Here is a 23897-nt window from a genome sequence, read left to right as displayed (position 1 = left end):
GGTTGAAAAATTAGATTATAAATTTAAAATAAATCATAATAAACCCAAGGAATTGAATCACTCATTTTCAAGTCAGTTTGGAAAATCTTTTCTTATTTTTAAACTCATTTTCAGTTTGATGGAGTACAGCAATGTTTAAAGTTGACAGAGAAAATGCAAGAACATTTGGCAGTGCTTCAGGATATGAAAAACCACCTAGATAAGCAGCAGCCTATTACTAACAGCCTGGAAATACTAAAAGCTGAATTGGAACAGCTAGAGGTAAGTGTTCTTTATGCTCTTGCTTTAATGATGGATGCTAGAAATAGCCCTTAGGTTTAAAAAGAAAGATGTAAAATGTAATTAAAGCAATTCAGATATAAATGTTTTTCCTAGTAACTTAATGCATTTTTTATATATTCTCTTTGTAGTCATTTGAATCAGGACTGGCTACCTTTGCAATTATCCTAAAAAAGGACATGAAGTTGGCAGAAGAATTCTTAAAGTCTTGTAACAGGGATATTCCAGAAGAGAAACTTAAAGAGCTAAAGAAAAGCTATGACTCTTTGCAGGACACATTTTTGGTGGTCTGTGATAGATCTTCAAAACGAGCAAAACAAATAGTCTGCGCTGTTGACTTAGAAATGGTATGTTTTTATCAGTGTATGTTTTTACCTTGATTTTCTTCAAGGTAATTGGACTAAAATAAAAGAATTTGGCTTTTCTTTATTTTATCTTAGTATAATGATACATGTATGATTCAATTTAATATGGTAGAAAATATAACTAGACTCCAGGAGCATAAATAAATATACAACTTCCCTTTCTAGTCTAAGCTTGCTGGATTGCATCAGCAACTTTTAAACCAACTGCAGAGATTTTCAGACTGGATCACAGAGAACAATAAAATCATGAATAACTTCACGATGAATACCCATGATATAGAAGAGATGAAGAAAAGTTTACAGCTATTTAAAGTAAGTGCTCTTTACGGCAGGTATTGATGATTCTGGCAAAAGTTTCTCCTTATTATTAATTATTAGCTAGGTTTTTAATGCCTTCCAAACCTCTATTGAATAAAGAGATGACTAGAAGTAATTACTTAAGAAGACAGCAATTTGACAATCCAGTAATAAAATCTTGTTGATTTGCTTTTTCACTTGCAAGAGAAGTTTCTCAGTAATCCTAACTGAGAAAACTTCTATTCTCTGGTTCTATTTCCATTCATTGCAATAAATCTGAACCTTTTAGAAATCTAGATAATAAAATAAAAAAAATAATAAGGTGTCTTTATTACACACTCCATAGAATGAGTAATGGAAAACAAAGCAGATCAAATTTTTAGTGAAAGTTCTTGTATTTCTGTATGTATCAATTATAAAAATTATTTTTGATGTTTTAATGTGTTTAAAAAGAGTTCAAGAGAAAGGGTATGGTCACAGGGGCTCCATGGTATGTAGCTATTGGAAGAATTTGCCACATTGCTAGAAATGTTGACATTGTTGCTATAGAGTTAAGAATAGAAATGATATCAAGTACATATTTTAAAATTTCTGGATCTTTAGACCTAGAACTTAGAAATGTTATATCTAACCTGCCATAAATCTTTTAGAGTTGAAGGTCAGTCAGTTTTCAAACATCCATGAGAGAGCAAAGAAATAGAGATGTACAAGACCACATTTTTTATTACTTTGACACAAGCTGAGACAAACCATGCACAAGTTCTAGTGTCATACCTGAATGTGTCAGCATGATTCTGAGTTTTGATTCTCCATTGCTAAATTGTCTACTAAAAGCATTTTGGAATAGGGACTAAGAAGAGCTGGCAGGGATACTTGTGGCTTATTTGTACTCAATTTTCCTTCATTGCTAGTAATTTGCTTTGCTTCATTTACAGAACAGTGCTGCAGAGCTCAGCTGTAAAAAAATGCAACTGGAGTCCACTGCATTTGATGTTCAGTTCTTCATTTCTGAACATGCTGAAGATCTTTCTCCTAATCAAAGCAAACAGCTGTTGAGGCTCTTAAATACCACCCAGAAATCTTTTCAGGAAGCACAGGAAGCAATAACTTCTCAAGTGGAAAGTTTAGAGACTCAGTTACAGGCAGTGCAAGAGCTGGGTGATCAGAAGGTTTGCCTTTCTGTGTAAATGTGGGCTGAATGTTTTTGCCTGTGGATGAGGAATTTTAATACCAGCATGGAATATTGAGTGTATTTCTGTTTTTTCCCTTTTTACTACAGATGTATTTGTAGTTCTACAAAGACTGTATTGATGAAATTTGGTGAATCATCACTTTTGTCTTTCCTTGGTAGTATACTTACAGAAACAGCATATTAAATTAAGAACAGGTCTGTTCTTTCTAGCAAGGAGAGAAATTAACGTTTCTCACAAGTGTTGTTTCTTCAGCAGCTATATCAGTAATTGATCTGAGCTATATTGATCACTGAATTTGCTCTCGCACCATTGCATAACACTTTGGTCTTGCTGAAGATTTTCTTTCCCTTTATTAATTTGCTAGGTCATCTGCTTATGTGATCTTTTCTCTAGATCTTCATAGCCCAAGAACCACTTAAAAAATCTGTGTACCATGGATTGTTTTGACTGAGATGGGTTAGAGGGACAACATATGAGTAAATCAGCCAAGATTCTTGCAGTTCTAGGCCTGGGCACTGGGAGAACTGTGAGTGAGGTTGGGCCAGTTACGTCTTCAGCTGGCACAGCTGCAGTTGGCAAGTGTAAGCAGCCTTTGTAGGGCCAGAAGAGGCTGGTAAGATGCTGCAGCGTAACAGCACCTCCTCTTCTCCCATAGCAGCACTGTTAGGACTCAGAATCATTACCTCAGCCCCCAGTTTATGTGTAATTAAAAGTGCTTTAGTATTCTGAAGACTTCCTATTATTTTGCCATAGAAACAAAATAACATTTCTTTCTACTATATTTTGTGAAAAAAACATAAAATTGACTATAGGAAAGGCACAGATAAGTTTTCTAGGACTTTGTATCAATAATGAGCTTGCATGTTTTGTTCTTCTCTACTGCTTAAAAAGTCCACAGTTTCTATTCAGGTAACACATTATGCATACCAACAAGAGCTAACTCACATTGACAACTAACCTCTGTTTTGATGTCCTTTTTTTCAGAATTAATAGTGTTTATCACAGGTTTCAAGTGGTTAAGAGACTGGATTTTCACTCCTGTTGTTTGGAGATTTCATCCTTCACATATGTGCATGGCCAGACTTCTATTGGGCAATTCCATCAAACATGGTCTCTTTTACTTACAACATTTTTGAGGTTTATCCATAACTTCTGTATGTTCATCTTGCTCTTTGTACCACTGCTATCATGTTTACAGCATACTTTTAAAATTACTGCTTTGCAATATTGATGTTCAAAGATTTCTAATGTCTGTTAGAGTGTTGGTTCCTGGAGTGAGGATTTTTAGCCTTACTGTTCAATTGTACTTGGCTCTAATATAGGATGTGGCTGAACGGCAGCAGGAATGCAAAGAGAAACTGCAGGAAATCTGTGATTTGCTTACACAGACTGAAAATCGACTCATCGGACAGCGACAGTCTCTTGTTATTGGAGACAGCAAGGCTGAGCTGGAACAATACCAGACCAAACAGGAGGTATGCACAGCTCTAGTCAGAGAAGTGAAAGAAGGCTGAGTGCAGAACAGAGTGACTCAACTCTTTTGTTGAGTAACAAGGCTCACCATGTGAGAGGAGAATAAAATAGATTTGTTTGACCTACCAAAAGTAAAGGCTCAGTGGCATGCATTTAAACTGCTGCCTGTGAATACACTCCAGTACGTGCCAGTGAGAGAAGACAAACTCCCAAATGAGGAGACACTAGAATAGGGAATATGTGCTACACATTTCAAGAAGCACTCTTGAAGCAGGCATAAATTTTGTTAATATATTAGCTTAAGATTGCTCCTGTTGAATGTAATAAAAATCATACATGCTTATTATGCTAAAATAATTTAGCCAGCTTTTTAACTGGTATCAGGAAGTGTTTATTCCCGTTCGGAGTAATTTGAAAAATTTTACTGCAATGTTTTCTCTTGCCTGAGGCTTTCCATTGCTTCACTCTTGTTTTATTCTGAATTCTGGTTCTTATTAGTGTTTCTTGCAATCTCTTTGGTGTCCTCATGTAGCAAAACTCAGTTTGTTTGCTTTCCTTGCTCTTCAGCTGTATCCAGTCATCTATAAGCTTTTACTCTGTCCTAATAGATATTGAGTTTATGATAGTTAAAGGACTGAAGGATTTGGTAATCTTGTTCCTCCTCCTAGTACTAGTTTACTATACTGTAGAGCTCCAACTCTCTGTAAAAAGAGAAATTTCCTTATTCATCTTGCCTTGCTTTACTTGTCTTTGAAGTAATGCATCTAGTTTGTCAAAGTTGTTCTTATAGTCAGTCACCCCTGGGGTAGCTTTTAATATCTCTTTCCTGTATTAAGGATTTGTGGCATAAATGGGGTACTCATGGGGAGGGAAGAACTGATACAGCATATGCCTCTTTTTTTTTTTTTTTTCATCAGCTGTTTGTGACTGCCTAACAGACTAGTTGTTTTCTGACTGATTTCTTGGAATGACCATTCAAAAAATGCATCTTAGGAGGGATTGGGGGTTAAAACCCAGTCTTTTTTATGTCAAGTCAAGCTTTCATCCTCAGTGCACTGTTTGAAAGGGAGCACAGAGAACTTGGTCACAGGAGAAAGTGTTGTTGATACAGGGTCCCCAGGAAAATCTTGCTAATGTACTTGCTGAAGTGTTAAAATGAGCTGCAGTTTTAACTGCTACATTCTATAATTGCTGCAAAATCTGTAGTCCAGAATGAGGATCAAATGTCCTGTCTTGCATCTCCAAGATGGTTACACTGCATAAAAAGGTGAAAAATGTCATTGTTTCAGTAACTGTGGGAATGTATTCAACAGTGCAATCCTTACAATTAAAGCTCCTCTCAGATAATTGGGAAGGCAGACTAAGAAAACTGCTTTGGGTAAATTAAAACTGAAGATCTGTCCTCTATAAAATTCAGTGGAAGTAAACATTCTTGAGAGACTGAAATATTATGATTGATTACAATAGAAGAAGGAAAAAAAAAATTATGCCATTTCTGGCCTGGACAAACCCAAGAAATATTGGACAGCTTTCACCCAGGAAAGATGATTATAATTTTCTGACTTCTATTCAGTTAGCTTATTTTCAGCAGCTTTCTGTTAGGATAGTAAAGGACCAGAATTTGTGAGGATACTCACTTACTAACTGCAGTGTAGCAGATTTACTTAAGTCTTGATTTCTAAAAAAATAAGATACATGTTCTTCCACATATGTGGAAACACAATATTTGAACTTAAAAAAAAAGGCCTCAGTCTGAATAGCACTGTAAGAAAACAGATATGCAGTTCTAAAAAAAAAGTTGTGAAAGACAGATTGAACTGTAACAACACTGTCAGATATTGATGCCTTTGATTTTAATAATTGTCTGCAATTTAGTAATGTATCATGTGCAGCTAGGAAGGACCAGTGTGGTGCTTACCCCTAGAAGAGAGAGAGTTCCAATGAAGTTAATTGGGAAGATCTCATGAATAATTTGCTAACTCCTGTTTGCTTTCTTTTTTATCAAAAGGAGATACAAAAAGACATGAGAACAAGTGCCCAGACACTGGCAGAGATCGTGAAAAATACTGAAACCTTCTTGAAAGAGAATGGAGAAAAGTTGTCACAAGAAGACAGGACAGTTCTGGAGCAGAAACTAAATGAAGCTAAGACAAAGTGTTTGCTGCTTAGCCAGAAGGCAGAAGAGTCCAAAAAAGAACTGGATAAAGCTATGACAACAGCAATTAAGCAGGAAACAGAAAAGGTTTTTAGTCAACCATTTCATACCTTTATTCAAACCTTTTTCATGTCTTATGATACTAGTTGTGCAACTTATTGTGTGGTGGGTTGACCTTGTCTGGATGCCAAAAAGCCATTCCATCACTTCCTTCCTCAGCTGAACATGGAAGAAAAAACGTAATGAAAAGCTTGTGGGTTGAGATAAGGGCAGGGAGACATCACTCACAGTTGTAGTCACAGGCAGAGCAGGTTTGACTTGGGGAAATTAATTTATTACCAATCAAATCAGAATAGGACAATAAGAAATAAAAAATAAATCTTAAAGATACCTTCCCTCCACTTCTCCCTTGTTCCTGAGCTCAGCTCCGGAGTTCTCTCCCTCATTCCCACCACTGATGCCAGGGGGATGGAGAATGTGAGTTGTGGTGAATTCATCACACATTATCTCTACTGCTCCCTCCCTCAAGGGGAGGAGACCTCACACTCTTCCTGTGCTCTAGTGTGGGGTCCCTCACACAGGAGACAGTCCTTCGTGAACTTCTCCAACATGAGTCCTTCCCAAGGGTTCCAGTGTGGTCCCTTCCATGGGGTGCAGTCCTTCAGGCACACTGTTCCAGTACGTGGAATGACCCCATGGGGTCACTAGTTGTGCCACAAGCCAGCTCAAGTGTGGGCTTCCCACAGGGTCACAGCTTCCTTTGATCATCCATGTGCTCTGCAGTGGGGTCTTCCCAGGATCTCTGCATCCCTGTGTCCCTCCATGGGCTGCAGGTGGATCTCTGCACCCCTGTGTCCCTCCATGGGCTGCAGGGGCACAGCTGCCTCACCATGGGCTGCACCAGGGGCTGCAGGGGAATCTCAGCTTTGGCACCTGGAGCACCTCCTGGCCCTCCCTCTGAACTGACCTTGGTGCCTGTAGAGCTGTTCCTCTCACATCTTCTCACCCCTCTCTTCAGGCTGATGTTTTTTATACATTTTTTTACTATGTGATCCCAGAGTTGCTACCACCATTGCTGATGGGCTTGGCCTTAGCAAGTTGTGCTATGCTGGAGCCAGTTGGCATTGGGTCTGTTGGACATGAAGGAAGCTTCTCAGAGAAGCCACCCCTGCAGCCCCTCCAATTCTAAAACCTGGCCAAGCAAATACATACCCAGTACATATTGATAAACTGTGGAGAGGCTAATATCATATTTAATTTGAGTAATAAATAATCTGTTGGTTTATTCTCTTATAAAATAAACAGCAACCTCTTTATTAATAAAAAAATTCTTTGACGTTAATGTATTTTAAATCATTTATTTGTGTATTTATTTGATATTTTGTGATCTTTAAAGAAGATTTCTAAATTGAAACTGTGAAATTTCAATGTAGGTTGCAGCCATAGAACAGCTGGAAGAAAGCAAAAATACAATAGAAAATCTTTTGGATTGGTTATCAAATGTGGATAAAGAAGCAGAGCATGGCCGGAAGTTTAAGCAAGTGATAGAACAGAATGGAACACACTTTGAAGAAGGAGATGTGAAAGTTTTGGAAGGAGAGGAGGATGATGTCAATGGTAATCTGCTGGAAGACATTGAAACTCAGGTGGATGGACTAGTAAAAAGCATAGATGATAATTTGAACCAGCAGTATCAGAAAGTCAAGGTATTGTTACTGAGTTTATTAAACATTTAGGTGTATCACTCCTTATTCAGCATAAGTGAACTCAATCTCATCCTGTCTGTTGTAGGCTTTGGAGCAAACTCTAGAAAGATAGGGTTTTGTCACAGTAATACACAGGAATTTCAGAAGTTAGAATGTATTGCACATTTGTCACTTTTTTGCTGCCACTATAATTTTTTCCTGCAAAATAAGAGATAGGACATATTCTGCAAGGTAAATGTAAAGAATCTTTGTGGTGAGTCTGTTATTTCTTGTAGTGAGGAATTGACACAAGCAAATAAAATGCAAAAAGTAGCAATATAAATTCATACCCTTTATGTGACTTTTTCAAAAATCTTTGTGATACCCAGATGATTCATCCCATTTTAATCCCCTGTGAATACTGATTGCAAATTGCTGCAAATAATAGTTTACTGAAATTATAGTTTTCATTTCCTACAACTTTAACACATGGACAAAGCAGTGTTTGAAGGCTTCAGAAGAGTGAATTACATAAAATTACAGTGCAGCATTCTAAAAATAGATTTTCCTGGTAAGTTGGAAGCGTTTAAAATAATACGAGTTCAGTTTTATGGTGTTTGCTGACTTACAGCTGAGAAGCCAAGAAACTTTAGGTATGAGTTGATTGGCACCTTAAAGAAAATTATTGAGCTTGTAGCTGATAGTATTTTGGATTTCCTGTTTTATTAGAAAACCTAAAAAATAAACCCCAAAAGCAACCTAAACTAATAGGATTATTGGGTTTTGTGCACATGATATTTTTACTTCTACTTTTTTGTCAGTTAATTTCTGCACCAACTGCCTACGGAATAATTGGCCAGTGTACTCATGGAAGAAAAACATACTTATTTTTCATGGGGGACCTTCAAGAATGAAGGATTTTTTGAAAGAATATATTTGAAATATGTTTTTCATTTGGAATATAGTACTAGTTCCTGGACTTAAATATTTTTGTGGGATTGAAAGCATGCATAGATTGTGTGTTGATTTTTAATGTCAACTGGACCTATAGTTTTTTAATTAATTATGTTTAATAAGAATCATGGCTCTTGATTTTGAAATTTCAAAACCCAAGTAATAATTTCTGTTCACTGAGTGTAAGAAGAAAATAACTCTACTATGTTTGATGCTTTTACTCCTTTGGGTCTGCTTGTCTGTAATGGTAGCTACAATATAAGTAATGGGACATGGAGAGTTTTGATTTGGGAAGTTGCCAAGTTACATTTGAATGTTTTATTTGTTAAATCCTGTTTCGAAACTATGAGAATTAGGGAAATTTTGATTACACTAGGTACACTACCATAAGTGCTAAATAATAAGCAAATTGATTTTGTTAGGAAAAAAAAATAAAAGAGATTGATAATGTCTAGTTTTGCTCTACAGAGTTGTGTTTTGGAAGTACAGGGGAAAATATTTGTGATATATACATCCACATATTGCTGCAGTGCAATGATACTTGAACATTGCCATATAGTCATGGCCTGTACATCTGGCAAAAATTACCATTGAATGTTTTTCATTCAAAATGTTAAATGTTAAAAAAATTCTAACTGCACAGAAAAATGATGGCCAAGAGTCACACTTTCACTTAAATTGCTGAAAAAAATGTGGGGTTTATAATAAAAAGATAAGAAAATTAGAAAAGCCTTTTGTCATTTTGTTTTAAATGTCCTTTTCTAAGGAACCATGTGAGAAGGTGCTGATTGTAATTTATTCTTTTATTTGTAGGCTCAACATGAGAAAATTATTTCACAGCAGCAGGCTATCATAGTAGCAACTCAGTCTGCTCAGACACTGCTTGAGAAACAAGGGCACTACCTTACCCCTGAAGAAAAAGACAAGATGCAAAGGAACATGAAAGAGCTGAAGGCTCAGTATGAGACTGCTTTGGCTGAATCAGAACGAAAAATGAAATTGACCCATTCTCTAAGGGAGGAATTGGAGAAATTCGATGCAGACTATAGTGAATTTGAAATGTGGCTGCAGCAGGCAGAACAAGAACTTGACAATTTGGAGGCAGGTGCTTCTGACTTCAGTGGTATCATGGTCAAACTGAAAAGGCAGAAGAGTTTTTCAGAAGATGTTATCTCTCACAAAGGTGATTTACGCTATATCACAATTTCTGGACAAAGAGTTTTGGATGCTGCAAGGTCATGTAGCAAAAGAGATGGTGTGAAGGTTGACAAAGATGGTATAGATACTTCGGCTACATATGCTGAAGTGCAAAATAAACTGGATAGAGCTTCAGATCGCTTCAAATCTCTCTATACTAAGGTAAGTTTTATTTATACTGAATAGGAATGACTACTGTAATTGATTTAGCAATTTGTGTAGACAGGAGCTAGTTGATGAAACAAATACCATGAGAAGCTGTAAATTCTTTGTTTCTCAAAGATATCAGAACAAGATGCTTTTCTGGCAGATCTACTTTAGTCAAGTGTCAGACTGTTAAAGGTCTGAATAGATCATGCTTTCTACTTTGTGTTACAAGGAAGAAATGAGACCAGAGTTCTTCATTGTTCTTTCCAGCCTCAAACAGCTTCTGAGATTGTGGCAGCTAAGAATGCCTTGAGTAATGTTTTGGGGGGAAAAGAAATTGTAATACTTTCAGATGTATAATGTTACTTTATGTTGCTTGCAATATTTTCCCAGCTATTTATTTACTGTGCTCCCGACTAATAAAATGAGTGTTAAAAGAGACTATGCCAAAAATAGCAGTAAAGATTTAATTTGTATCCTGAGTTTGTCCCAGAGTGACCTTTGTTGTTAGCACTAGGCATGAAAGAACTTAGTGATTTAAGGACAGCAATTATTTTCCACTGCTCTGCCAAGTGAACATTTTATCCTTAAGAATACCAGATTAGTGTCTAACTAATGAGTAATTAGCAGTGCAAAATCCTCCATGTACCTTAGAGAGGGAAGATAACCTAGCTCTTTTTGCCAGGGTTGCATATGGAATCTGCCTGATAGAACTAAACAAATATCACCAACTGGTCTCACATGCCAAATTTCCAGCTGTTTTCCAAAAAACAGGTGTTTTTAAATATTGATAATATTCCAGAATGGTAAACTTTTGAGATAATTAGTAACTGAACCATTGAAGAGAGAGCTGCTGTCAGCAGCCTTTGATAGTGCCATCTCATATTTTTGTAAGGCCATAGGTTCAAACTTCAATGTCCACTGGTATAGTGTTGGTCCATAATTGTGACCATCTGTGTTTGGACATTTTTATTTCTTTCAGGTTTTCATGCTCAGATATGTAAATTCTATAAAGGCATGTGTTTGATTGCATGGTTAAAAAAAGCAGGGTAAAACATGATTTTCTCAGTTTTTCGAGACAGCTGTTCATTTATAGAAGCACATTTTCCTTTTTATACTTAACTGGTATGAACAGGGAAGCTAAATTGACAGTTCTGTTGACAGATTTCCTCTGGTTGGTTATTGAATTACTTTGAATGTGAATGTAAAGATTTAATAAAAAAAAATCAGATCTTTTATTTTTATGCACATAAAAATCCCATGCCAGCAGCTTGATTCATCAATTTTCCAAATTCTGTCCTTTCCATACATACATTTAGCAGGGTTATAATTGACATGTTTTAAATATTTGACAATAAATATGCAGAACAAAGTAGATCTTTTGTGTCTTTAAGGACAGAATTCTTAAAAGTGAGATTGTTCACAATTAGTGAGATTTTCCAAACTGTAAATGAATTGCTGGTAACCTTTTTTGCCTTTTGTAAAGGTTTCTTGCTTTTAATAAATATTTAGATTGCTTTTGCTTTTATATATATGTATTTGCACATGTGTGAGACATGATTTTATAGGTTTATATCTTGAAGGAATCCTAAAGTCAGTTCTTGGTTAACTGATTATATAAATAAGCATGTTCTATGTTTGCCCGCCAGGTGGCGACCAAGTATCATTTGTAAATATTAAAATACAGTCTCTGGAAGGTTCAGAATACAAATATTTAATGTAACTGGTTATAAATATTATGACTTGATACAATCAGATTTTTCTTGTGCAACCATCTTCATCTCAATGAAAGAGTTTCACTGACTTTCTTTATGTGACAATTCCCTGTAAACATTTGGAGGCATGCTAACATATAGGACTAATAGGACCTTGTTCAGGTGATATTTTTAAGTGTATAAAACAAAGCATAAGTACAATACCCAACCATATCACTTTGGATTCACTATGCAGGTAAGGTAGTTATGAGAATAGGCTGTATTTTAATGAACATACATATCTCTTCTGATTCTTTAAAAAAAATTATAGCTTCCAGTGGCTTTCTACATTTCTACTTTCCACTTGCTTTCTACATTTTTGGTGCCAGAGTTCTGATAAAGAATCTTTATATCAGTGAATAAGAAATAATTCCTGAAGTTTTTCCTATTCTAATACAGCAAGTAAGATCCAAATTTCCCATCTTCATCAGTGGTTTTATCCTAAATCATTGTTTAGGAGCACAAACTGGTAAGCCCTGCATAGTCTGTCCAGCTGTCATGTCTTAGTTCAGAAATCAGTTAGTCAGTGAAATGATGGTAGAAATAAATGATGCAGTATTACAGGAAGGAATGTATAACTTTCAGATTGGTATGAAATGCAGCACACAGTTTAATACTTGCTTATTTGCTTGTTTCTTTTTTACTCTTTTAGTGTAGCATCCTTGGAAATAACCTTAAAGACCTGGTGGATAAATACCAGCATTATGAAGATGCCTCATCTGGACTTTTGTCAGGTCTCCAGGCCTCTGAAATAGCTGTGAGCAAACAATTATCAGAGCCAATTGCAGTAGATCCCAAAAATCTCCAAAGACAACTTGAAGAAACTAAGGTAAAAAGCTTTAGAGTACAGCAGCACTTTTGTCCTAAAAGGAACTACTTTTTGTCTGAAAAACGGGTTGATCTAATGTAATCCAAGTGGCCACAGGCCAAATTCTTGCCTTGCATGTGGGCATACATGTGGTTCTGAAATTTGGCTGTCCAGAGCAATATCTGAAAACACTGGGTGAAAAAAAATGGGGTACCAAGATGCAGTGGTGAAAGCAAGATGTGTTTTCGATCACTTAGCAAATGATAGGGTGAAATCTGGAAAGTTTTTGAACTACAAAAGGATTTAGTGATGATGGTTTGCTATCAGAATAAGGCTTGGATAGGGTTCCAGATAGAGAATTACATTTGATTGTTGTCTGTGACTGTTTATTTTTTTTTTCTGTTCACATTTGTGTGTTACTTCATTATGAAAGGGATCATACCAGGTGAACAGTGTGATGTGAGTAGTCTGCCTGTTTCAATTTCTCCCAGTGCTACATACCCTGCAGAGAGTGAATCTAACATAATTGGTGTTGCACAGAAAAATGGTATTTTTTTGTTTTTTGCCACTGAGGATGTAACTCATGACTTCATGTAAATCCTAGTACAGGCAAGACAAGTTAGTGATAGAGCTTATGAGAGTTAAACTCTGGATACCTATACAAAGTGTAGGTTTGGAGAAGTCTTTAGAGCCCAAGTATGTGGTGAGCTATATAAAATTTTATACAGTCTGTCATCTTTGAACTGACTGTTATATTTTCATAAACACATTCAATCACCTATAATATAAATAAAGTGCAAGATTATTTGTTTTTTAGTGAGCAAGGCTAATGGTCAGGCACTTCCTCACTGTTTTGTCTGTGCTCAATGAAGTATCAGTGCAGGTCAGACACATTTACTATTGGAAAATGATCATCAATGGCCTTTGGAAAGTACATGATTTATGCATTTCCCTTTCAACAGCCTGAGCAGTAGTTACCTTTATCTATGGTATCTTTCAAATTGGCCACTGGAAATGCCCAGCACTTTTTTGCATGACAGGAAAAGGAGACAAATCACAACCATGTTTAAGACAACAAAATTAAAAGTGTAAATTGTGGACTCCTAACAATTGAATGTTTAGGTATATTTGTGCTTCCAAGCACTAGAAGACTAGGAATAAAACTAATTACAATTTGAAGCATAATTTAAAATTTTTGTTCCTTATGCCAAAATGAATTAAATTCTCTATAAGGCAAATTTTCATGGATGTAATACAAAAGGAGTGAGTACTAGGATTCTTTTTATGAAATGTCTACATGGATTACTTGCCATACAAAAGAGCACTCAATGACTATGAGCTGAGAAAGGAGAGGGTACAAAATGTCAAAAGATTGAAAGGAATAGAAAAAGCAGGAGGCTGAAGAAAGCAAGCCAATTAATGAAAGCAAAACAAAGAGTATTTTGAGGAAGTCAGGTGTTGAAAGTTAAAGCTGTCCCTTGTAGCCAACACAGGCAGCTGATAATCCAGCTAGACACAGACCTTGGCAGCATGGTGAGGTCTAATCTTTTTATGGGGATTAACTGTTCTTCAGAATATTCTTCACTGCCTCTGGCATCAGCTTGCTTGCCTTCTGTTAGCATACAAAGTTTTCTGGTACATCTTCTTTTTCTTTGTTTTTTTTCTTTTCCTTTCCTTTTTGTTTTTCCTTTCTGCACAAACACTAGCCTAAGCCTCTTGGAGACTCATTGTGTCAAATGGGTCAGCAAGATGATGTACTGTGCTCTGTCACACTCTTATGCTCTGGGTACCAGTGATGAATGCACTGACAACACTTTGTGCTGGCAGGGCACCTTTTGATTCATATATTCATTGAGTATCAATGAATATTCAAAAAATAAATGAGATGTCCCTTCATTTTGGACTTGTATAAGGTTCAAGTGAATCAAAACAAACACTAGCACAGAGCCCTGAAATAATTTAAAGATTATTTACCCTAAAGTACTCGTACACACTAGAGAGGTGAAGCCACTAGATGTTGATTTAGCCTTACTGTCTTTGTTGAGTCTGGAGAAAATCATGGCTGGGCTAGTCTCTGAACATGTGTTCCTTGGTTAGATGGACAAACCTAGGCCAAATTCAGCCACACAGGTACCTGGCTGTGAAGGCAATCATCTTGTTTCAAGCTGTTCCTGTTTGTGCTACAATATCAGCCTGATCCTTTGTCGATACCACTGCTGATGAATGTGTAACTGCTGCTGTTGACTGTATGCTTTTCCCTCTGAATTGTTCTTAGGTGCTGAACTGAAAAATGTGTTTATAATCGTCTGTACAAAGGGTCTTTGGAAACAATTAATCAAAAGACATGTTTGAAGTTACGTGTAAAAATAAGTTGGGTCAGACAAGTGTTCTAAAATGTAGGGTAAAAAAGATGGTGAATGAACTAAAACAAGGGCCAGAAGGTTAACAGCAGCCATAACCACAGGTCAGGATTTTTCTTAAGGAGAGGTCACAAATTGAGTTAGTTTATTCCCAGCACTAAGTTTAGGTTCTGTGATGTATCTCAAGTCTGACTTATGTAAATATCAACTGTACTGAAAAGCATAACTGATAATAGTGGAATTTTACAGGTTCTTCAGGGACAAGTGTCTAATCACCAAATTGCTGTAGAAAAACTGAAAAAAGCTGCTGAAGTGTTATTGGACACAAGGGGAGAGTTGACACCAGACAAAGATGAGATTCAGAAAACACTGGGTAAAATATTTGCTTTTCTTAATACCTCTTTTTATCACTTGTGTCTGCACACAGGTTCTGGAAGAGAAAAATTGCAGAGCTTCCACATTCTTATGTCACTGTTTAAATCCATGTTTTGTTGAGTCATAAGTCATTACAACACAGTAATTTTATTGTTGGTCTCTCTCCTGCATGGATCCATATGCTTTTCACTGACATTTCATTTTTTTTCTTTTTACAGAAATAGGGATTGCTTGCGCAGAGGTAGTGGTTTGCTGGGGATCATAAATTCTCCAGAGAAACATGACTCCAAAGAATCTGTTTACAAGCAGTTATTTGAAGTTTTCTTAGCTTAGGAATTACTTCCTTCTAACTTTAAGGAATGTCTATGAAGGGGTTGACTTTGGCAGGGTGCCAGATGCTCACCCACCTTCTCTCTCGCTCCCGTTGCTCAAGTGGACAGGAGTTAAAATTAAGATAGAGAAGCCCATGGGTTGAGATAAAGATGGGGAGATCACTCACATTTTACTGTCATGGGGAAAATAAATTTGACTTGGCAAAAATTAACTTTCAGTTATTGCTAAATGAAATAGGTTTGGGAAATGCGAAACAAAGACAAATTACAGCAACACTTTCCTCCACCCCATTGTTTTTTTCAGGCTTACTAATACTCCTTCCTTCCTAACTGGTCCCCCTTCCTCCCTGCCAAACAGTGCAGTGTGGATGGGAAATGGATGCTTGTGGTCAGTCCATAATTTCTCTGCTGCTGCTTCCTCCTCACATGTTTGCCCTGCTCTGGTGAGGGACCTCTCTGCAGACTGAAGTCTCTTGGGCTAATATTATTCTAGTGTGGATATAGGCTGTGTTTCCTTCAGGAAATATCCATCCTCCACAGGCTTCAGGGGAATCTCTGCTCCAGCACCTGGAACATCTCTTCTCCCTCTTTCTTCTCTGACCTTCATGTCTGCAGGGCTGTTTTCATACTTTATTTTCCCTCATTTCTCAGTCCCGTGCAGTGTTTTCCCTTTTCTTAAATATGTTTTTCCAGTGGCACCACCAATTTGGCTGAGGAGCTCAGCTGTGCCCTGTGATGGGTCAGCTGGAGTTGGCTGTAACCATCTGTGTCTTCCATGGGGCAGTCCTTGACCTCCTCTCACATGAGCCAAAATTTGTCACTAGCAAACCCTTACCACCACCAAAACCTTAGCACCTACACCTCTTTCCTATCAGTTGTGGGAAGTAGCACAGCATGACATTCACCACTGTCTGAAGTTTGAAGACACTTTCTGTGCCAGCTATCTGTTCATGGAATCCCATAAATAAGTTGCAGAACAAAATAAAACAACTTTGGCTTGACTCTTTGGAGTTGGTGATAAAACTCTATGGGAGGTACATGGAGCTTGTAACTTTTGGAGAGTTATTTTGAAAGTGTTGGATGTCTAATGAAGAACCTCTCAGATCTCACAATAACATAAGAGACATAATTATAGAAGAGCTGTCTTAATACTCTGCTGTTTTATTTCTTGGGTACAGTCAACAGATGCCTTAAGCTAAAGCTGCATTGAAACCAGTTTCTAACACTGGGCACTACAGCTATATGCTACTCCCTCATTTCCCTTGTCCAGTGTGTTTCTTGACTCTGTTTGAAGTTGTTGGTCTTTGTTTCCATGTTTTTACTGACTAAAGCTGACTTCTATTTTCTTCATTCTAACGTAGCAATTTTTGACTCAACTGGCGAGTGCTGGTGAAGTAAGCTAAAAGCTTAGTTTGGCTAGAGATAAAAATTGAAATATATCTTCTCTTTATCAGATGATATTGTGGAAAGATATGACAATTTGTCTAAATCTGTGAATGAAAGGAATGAGAAGCTTCAAGTAACTCTGACACGATCCCTAAGTGTACAGGATGGTTTGGATGAAATGCTGGATTGGATGGAAGGAGTTGAAAAGAGCCTTAAAGAGCAAGATCAAGTGCCTTTGAATTCTGCTGCTATTCAGGACATTATTAGTAAAAGCATCGTAAGTAGCATTCTTTGAAAAAAATAAACATTTGTTTGATAATTCAGATTTAATGAAAGAAATAAAATCTTAGGTTGGCATTTTTTATGGATTCAAAATACTGAAGAGGACTGTTGTGTGAAGTGAAACTGTTCATAAGGATTTTGTAGCTGAAATAGATCACACTGGTCTAGCTGTAGTGATTTGTTGCTTTATATGGTAGATGAATTTCACTTCTTAAATTTAATTGCAAGTAATACAAAGTTGTTATTGTATGTTTCAGATGCTAGAACAAGACATTGCTGGTCGCCAAAGTAGTATAAACACTATGAATGAAAAAGTGAAGAAGTTCATGGAAACAGCAGATCCGTCCACTGCATCCACACTGCAAGCTAAAATGAGTGAACTTGCAGGACGGTTTTCTGAAGCAAGTAACAAGCATAGGGAGAAGCTTATGAAAATGGAGGAATTGAAGACTAAAGTGGAGTTATTCGAAGGTCTGTCAACAAAACTTCAATCATTTCTAGATGAGAAAAACCAGGCACTCAGTGAGACGGAGGCACTGAGAAAGGATGTTAGTGAAGTGTCTCAATACATGCAGGTACTGTAGCATTCCATTGGTATGTGTTGTGCGTTCTTAGTCTAACTCATCTAAGTGATTGAACAAGAAACAAGGCATGTCTTTTTTCCCAACACTGGTTGGTTAGCTAAAGTGAAGTGTTTAATTTTGAACAAGTGATTGTAGAGTCTAATATGTTGAATGTAATCCTATTTTGCAGGAAGCTGGTGTAGAGTTGGCACAACACAAGAGGGATCTGGAAGTTTTGAAGCAGCTCCTTGAAGAACTTTCGTTCCATGCTCTTCCTGGAGATAAAGCACTGGTATTAGAGAAAGTAAATGCTTTGTCAAAGAAATTCAAAGAGGTAGAGGAGACAATAAAAGAAAAGTAAGTTGAATAATAAAAGTGTTTCCACTTCAGCTAATAACACAGCGTGAATGTGTTTACAGTGTTTACTGCTATCCTTTTGTATGCAATCTCAAGATATTGCGGTTGACCAGAGGAAGTAAGGAGTTTTCTATTGAAAGGAAAAGATGCTATTTGAAAATGCCTTTGTAGTTAGCCTGTCTGGCCCAAGAGCTCTAAAAAAGGCCATAAAGATAAGTAATTGTTCAAATTTTGTGACATTTACAGGATTCTTGGCAATTTTAAGAAAACTCTACTTCTCTCCTGCCATGACAGAACATAAATTGCTGCTTGTGTATATTGCTTTAGAGCATTATTTGGCATCAATCTGCAAAGGAAAGCTGGAGAAATTCCACAGAAGTTACATTTGCAGTAAGACTAGGTTTTGCACATTCTGCTTGTATCCATAAAATTAGCCTTTTGATACTTTGAATTTAGGAATAGTAATATCAGATTAATAATATTTGTTGGTTTAAATATTAGAAGGAATACTGTCATTCCTTTGTCTTTAATTGTCTAGAGAAGAGGATGTATCATCTTGTCAGAAACAAATGGATGCTTTTGAGCTCCTAGTAGAATCATTAAAGAAATGGATAAAGGAGACGTCAGAACGAATTCCAGCAGCACAGCCCTCTCTGAATACAGAGGAGTTAAAGAAACCTTTGGAAGATACATTGGTAAGCCTTTGTAGGAGAAGTGAAATCTAGCTGAAGGAAATAAGGCACCTATTACTAATATTGAAATACAGATTTAAAGTATAAGCAGTCACAGTATTGGGAGTAGGGGGCTTGCAGTCTGCATTTACATTCCCATTTGTTTTGTATGTTTCGCAAGAGATTCTCAAGCAGTAAAGTTGTTCCTTTCTGAACGCTAATTCTCTAAAGTCTGAAGTCAGTTTAGTAATGAACAAATTACTATCTTTATTAACCAGAATTTAAAAGATGAATGGACATTAAAGGCACCTGAACTGCAGAAAATGAATAGCAGAGGAACTTTGCTGTGTAACTTAATCACTGCTGTGACTTCTCCTGCAAAACTGAGAGCAGTTGCCAAATCAGGTATGCTTTTGTATAATCAGGTAAGCCTAACATTCCAAGAATTTTTAAAACCTTTAAGACAAAAATTAATATTGTTTCAGCCTTGGTTTAGCATTCTGAATATTATGGCTCGTGAGAAAACATTTACCCATGTCTCTTCTGACCATTGTTTGCTGTGATTCTGTTTAAACTGCCTAGCTGCCACAGTAATTCAGCACACATTCTCATTGTTTTATTCTGCCATAATAATGTAAAAGTACACTGATGCAAAGGTTTAACATGTCCTAGAGCTGTTTTGTAATTCCCAGATAGTGAATAAAATTACACTATCGCAGTTGCCTTCACCTCATCCCAGAAAGCTTCTGAGAATGAGAAATTGAATTTTTCTGGTCAGTGTTTTGTGCTTCACATATCCATCCAATCTGCAAGTAGGAGAAATACAAGCTTTGTTTTACAAACTCTGATGTACCTGCACAGAGATACCTATTTAATAAACAACAGGCTATTCTGTGACACCAAGCAAACACAGAAAGTTTTGTGGAGTCGTGGAGTTTTTGTTAGAAGGGTAGTGAGGAGATGGTTTATATAAAAAATGAGCCTAGGTAAACTTACTCATCCTAATATGATATCATAATTAGTATTAGTCAGTGTTTTAGTTGAAACAACAGCACAGAAGGGAATCAACTTTGCATCTCAGCGTGATTTTTCTGGGCCAAAGTGTGTTTTCTGTCTAGATCTTCAGCTAAATTCTACTGATAATCATACTTTAAAGATAGCAAATCTATTTCCATTATGTTTTTTTACTCTAGTGCTAAATACTAATTTGTTTTACAGAAACCAAAAGAAGCCAAGTATCATTCCAGGCATAGTTCAAGGACATGGGGTGTTTTAATGGCAGTAAGCACATTTTCAGTCAGTTCTTGAACTGACTAGGTCTGGAAATAAATTCAAGTGTTTTGGCCTTCATTGGTCATCTGCAAATGACTGGGAAGTTGGGGACTGCCAGAAGATACCTATTGGGCAAAAGCAGAACACTTTCTTTCTTGTATAATATAATAGCTGCCTCTGCTTTTGGTTTGTTTTTTTTCTTTTTAACTTTCAATAACAATCTTCCAAAGAACTTTTTGGAATCTTCCATGATCTATTTGGGCTCATTCCTCTGCCTCTTTTCCACTCCTATGCATACAGATAGAAAATCTAGTTAAATACCTAACACATAAGAGCAGCTCCAGACCAGAATATCTACCCTTCTTGACAAGAGCTGTACTGTGTATCACTTTATCACAGTTACAAATACCAGAGTCCAGCTAAAAGAGCGTGAAGATCTACAGGGCCCTGGTTGGAGCCTGTAACTTCTCTTATCTGGTTTGTTTTCTCTTGCCATCCTCCAGCTGCCACTAATGTGGTCCTCACTGTCCAGCTGGTACTGGGGGGGTGGATGCACAGCCTTTTCCAAGGCAACCATTAATCTTCCTCTGCTAATTGCTCTTCTGGGATTACATATGTGCAGGAGAGCGGGGAGTGATTATCCTTACAGTTCTCTGCAGTGTGGTCATATGGCCCTGCTCTTTGGTCTGACTCTACTTTACAAAGCCCATTAGCTCTGGTTTCAGAGGCTCTGATATTATGGTTAATTAGCAGGGCAGCCTCAGTGAGTGGCTGCCTCCAAGTGACAGTAAGAACTTCGGGTGTAAGAGTGCCACATTGAAATTCCTGTCACGGAGCACATGCTTGAATCTTGCTTATGACAAGATAGGGAGGGATTAATCCAGCTGGTTTCAAGAACTTTCTGTGCGGAGTTACAATGCACATAGAATCTTTTTATGTTGGAAAAGACCCTTAAGGTCCAAATATTAACTCAGCACTGCCGAGTCCAGCACTAAGCCATGCCCCCAAGCAGCACATATACATGTTTTTCAAATACCTCCAGGAATGGTATCTCGACTGCTTCCCTGGTGGGTACAGGTGCCCTAAGTAAGCAGTGTCTTTGGTTGGGGTGTCTGAAATAAGGACTCTGGGACTCTTTGCTGTTTAATGTTTAGTGCTCTCCTTAGTGGCAGCATTTGCCAGCTTGTCATCTCCCAGGCTACACCCGTCACAGCTGGGTAAAACCGTGTTCTTAGTAGGGAACAGGATCCTTTGGGAGAGAGGAAGGAAGTGATATTAGCAACCTGGATGTGAATAGGCCTCACAGGTAGGGAATAAACCCTTGGCCCTGGTGAGTTGTTTAGTCCAGAACTGCAAGCAGTAGGACTGCTGATAAATCATAGATATGTGCACCCTTCTAAGTGCATGCATGTACACCCCACCCATATGCACATGCTCTGCCTGTGTGAGACCACTGATGGTACTGGCTAGTTGGAGCTTCATTCTTGATGTAATGACAGCTATGGATCATGCTGCTTTGAAGAGGAAATGAAGTGCTGGGGTTTTGGTGGGAAAAGGCTCAGATAAGCAAGAGGCTTAATATCTGTTGATCCACAGGTGGCACAATTTTAAATGGTGAAGGAGGAGCTCCAGGAACTCAGGACTTCTTGAAAAATAAAGGTGAGTAAAAATTTCAGCATGCGATAAAGAAATGTTGCTTGGCAATTACTATTAAACATGAAAGTATTTTTTAAATGTTATACATAAATCTGCTTGTAGCAGTCATTATTAGACTGAAATTTCACATCACCATCACATAAGACAACTACATTGACTAGGGCATTGACTATTGTAAGTAATTATAGCAATACCTGTCTCATTATTTTCTTTGAGGACCAACCAAATCTGGCCTTGTTTTCTGAATCAATATGTACTTTTATAAATGTATGCAGGGGTGGCTATTTTAATATAAGGCATGACTTTTGAGAAATACCTTGCAATGGAATTGAAACTTTAACACTCATCAGCATTGACAACATGTGTATATAGAAATATTTGTATACAAAGACACCCATTTTATATACATTTGTATCACTGTGACCAACTAGAAACAAAGGAACTTTTATATAAGGGCTTTATAGTATCTGAATTGTAGCCAGGTACATGCAACTTTTGGTCATGGAATTGTTACTTAAAATACAGAAAAGAAAGATTGAAAGATCTTTCAATCTGGGTAGAAAGATTGAAACATGTCTGTGCACTTGTATGTATTGAAATAATGATTTCTGTGAAATAAGAAGTTCCTGCAAATAGGAACTAATAGTAGCTTATTCAGGTGTAGTGTTGCCACACTTAGAATGTTTTGGAAGTAACTCCAACATATTCAGTGACTTCTTATTTGGGGGACTATTAGCTACTGTAGCTCAGAATACCGTTCAATACTGTTTCAGTACATTCAGTATTGTTTCAAAAGCTTGTAATTTCTAACACAGTCTTTGTGCACCTCTCTTTACAGAACTGACAACTGTTCAACAAGCTATGTCTAATATAAATCACAGCTATGAAGATTTGGGAGTTTTATTGAATGAAAAGATTTCAGAACTAGAAAGTATGCTTTCAAAAATGCAAAATATTCAGGAAGAATCAGCCTCAATGATGCATTGGTTGCAAAAAATGGACAAAACTGCATCAGACTGGGAAGCTGCTCCAACAGACAGTGAAGCAGTTAAAGCCCAAGTCGAGCAACATAAGGTACTTTGTGCCTTCAAACAAATACTTTTTCTTGTAGTTATTAGGCAGATGCTATGAAATAATTGATAACTCAGCCTAGTTTAATGTTGCAGAGAGTATTTAAATGATCCTACTAAGCATATTAGTCAGGCTTAGAGCAAATCTGGAAAACTGTGTCAGTGGAGTAAAGGAGCACTGTGTCAGAGAGAATGAGTTTTGCAGGTCAGAAAATAATAATTATGGTGGACAGTTTGAATATACTGATTATGCAATAAACATTTTTGATCTTAGTGGTTTAGAGGTATATAATAGATTACTTGTAATATCTGAAGGTCTGTATCAGTCCAAAAGCTGTTTCTGCAGCTGCTGGCTCACTGACGCTCCACAGACCTCCCGCTCCCTGCAGCTGCAGCGGCTTATGTGTCTTCCAAGGCAGTGTTTCTCTTCAGCAGCCCTGTCATGCTTGTTAAGTTATATAGCTGCACAACAGCCTCCTTCCCCCCTTTATAATTGATATGAGAAAACCACTGAATCAGCAGTAAGCTTCTGTCCTGTTTCAGCATAGGAGACATATGCTCCCCTAGCAATGAAGGACAATATTTACACATGTAAGGTTCATCTGTAAAGGGAAATGAAGCGGATAGCAAAAATTCTTTTCTTGCTTGTGATTGTATATAAACAAAGACAAAATTAGATTTAACTGAGTTTCTTCTGTATTTGGCGGGTCACCCTTAAAAATTAACCTGACCATCTACCTTAGAGTTGGATAACATTCAGTCATAAAATTCAGACTAGGTGTGAAAGAAAACCAGCTCTTTTTTCTTAACAGAGAATGTGCAAAGCTATCATGGTCATCTAACCTGCAGTATAGTAATAGAAAAGTATTCACAAATAGTTGGAAAACTGAGCAAGTGCTCAGGCAAGAGTCATCTGATGCATTGGACCTTTTACTAGAAGTTCTAAATCAAGTACAGTTTGTTCAGTGTTTATTTTTGTGGGGTTTGGATAATTGAAAAGCAGCTCCATGAGGCAAGCCTTGTTACTTAAGAACATTCATAAAAGAGCCCTTTGCCAGGCATGTAAGAAACATTCTGTCTGCAAGAACAGCATTAATTAAGATTTGCTGGTGTATCTCAGTCTTCTGTTAGATTTACACTTAAAAATGATTCTCTTGAAACTATGGGTTTAGGAGATCTACACAAAATAGCCTGTCTCTGATAGCAGGACTTCTACTGATGCCACACCACACTCCTCTCTGTCAGAGCTAGCTGGGTTATTTTTGC

The 23897-nt window shown here is 37.2% G+C and overlaps 1 protein-coding gene across 30 annotated transcripts in view; it reads left to right on the top strand.

Annotated features, from left to right (window-relative positions):
• The window catches only part of DST (dystonin), a 283922-nt gene that overhangs the window by 178430 nt on the left and 81595 nt on the right, over positions 1-23897 (top strand). For 23 of the 30 annotated variants that reach the window (XM_086876130.1, XM_086876116.1, XM_086876117.1 and 20 more), the window contains 17 exons: positions 115-261; positions 411-626; positions 810-956; positions 1877-2110; positions 3457-3609; positions 5616-5849; positions 7196-7468; positions 9215-9760; positions 12152-12328; positions 14917-15040; positions 16829-17037; positions 17300-17617; positions 17796-17962; positions 18501-18657; positions 18912-19038; positions 21502-21564; positions 22400-22635. In XM_086876130.1, coding sequence (XP_086732256.1) covers positions 115-261; positions 411-626; positions 810-956; positions 1877-2110; positions 3457-3609; positions 5616-5849; positions 7196-7468; positions 9215-9760; positions 12152-12328; positions 14917-15040; positions 16829-17037; positions 17300-17617; positions 17796-17962; positions 18501-18657; positions 18912-19038; positions 21502-21564; positions 22400-22635 — 3528 coding nt within the window. The remainder of the gene's footprint in view (positions 1-114; positions 262-410; positions 627-809; positions 957-1876; positions 2111-3456; positions 3610-5615; positions 5850-7195; positions 7469-9214; positions 9761-12151; positions 12329-14916; positions 15041-16828; positions 17038-17299; positions 17618-17795; positions 17963-18500; positions 18658-18911; positions 19039-21501; positions 21565-22399; positions 22636-23897) is intronic. The other 7 variants (XM_086876137.1, XM_086876139.1, XM_086876136.1 and 4 more) reach the window with 1 other exon arrangement.

Source organism: Cyanistes caeruleus, chromosome 2 (genome assembly GCF_971803275.1).
Source record: "Cyanistes caeruleus chromosome 2, bCyaCae1.hap1.1, whole genome shotgun sequence".
Taxonomy (NCBI): Eukaryota; Metazoa; Chordata; class Aves; order Passeriformes; family Paridae; genus Cyanistes; species Cyanistes caeruleus.
This window is presented reverse-complemented; position numbering and strand designations above follow the sequence as displayed.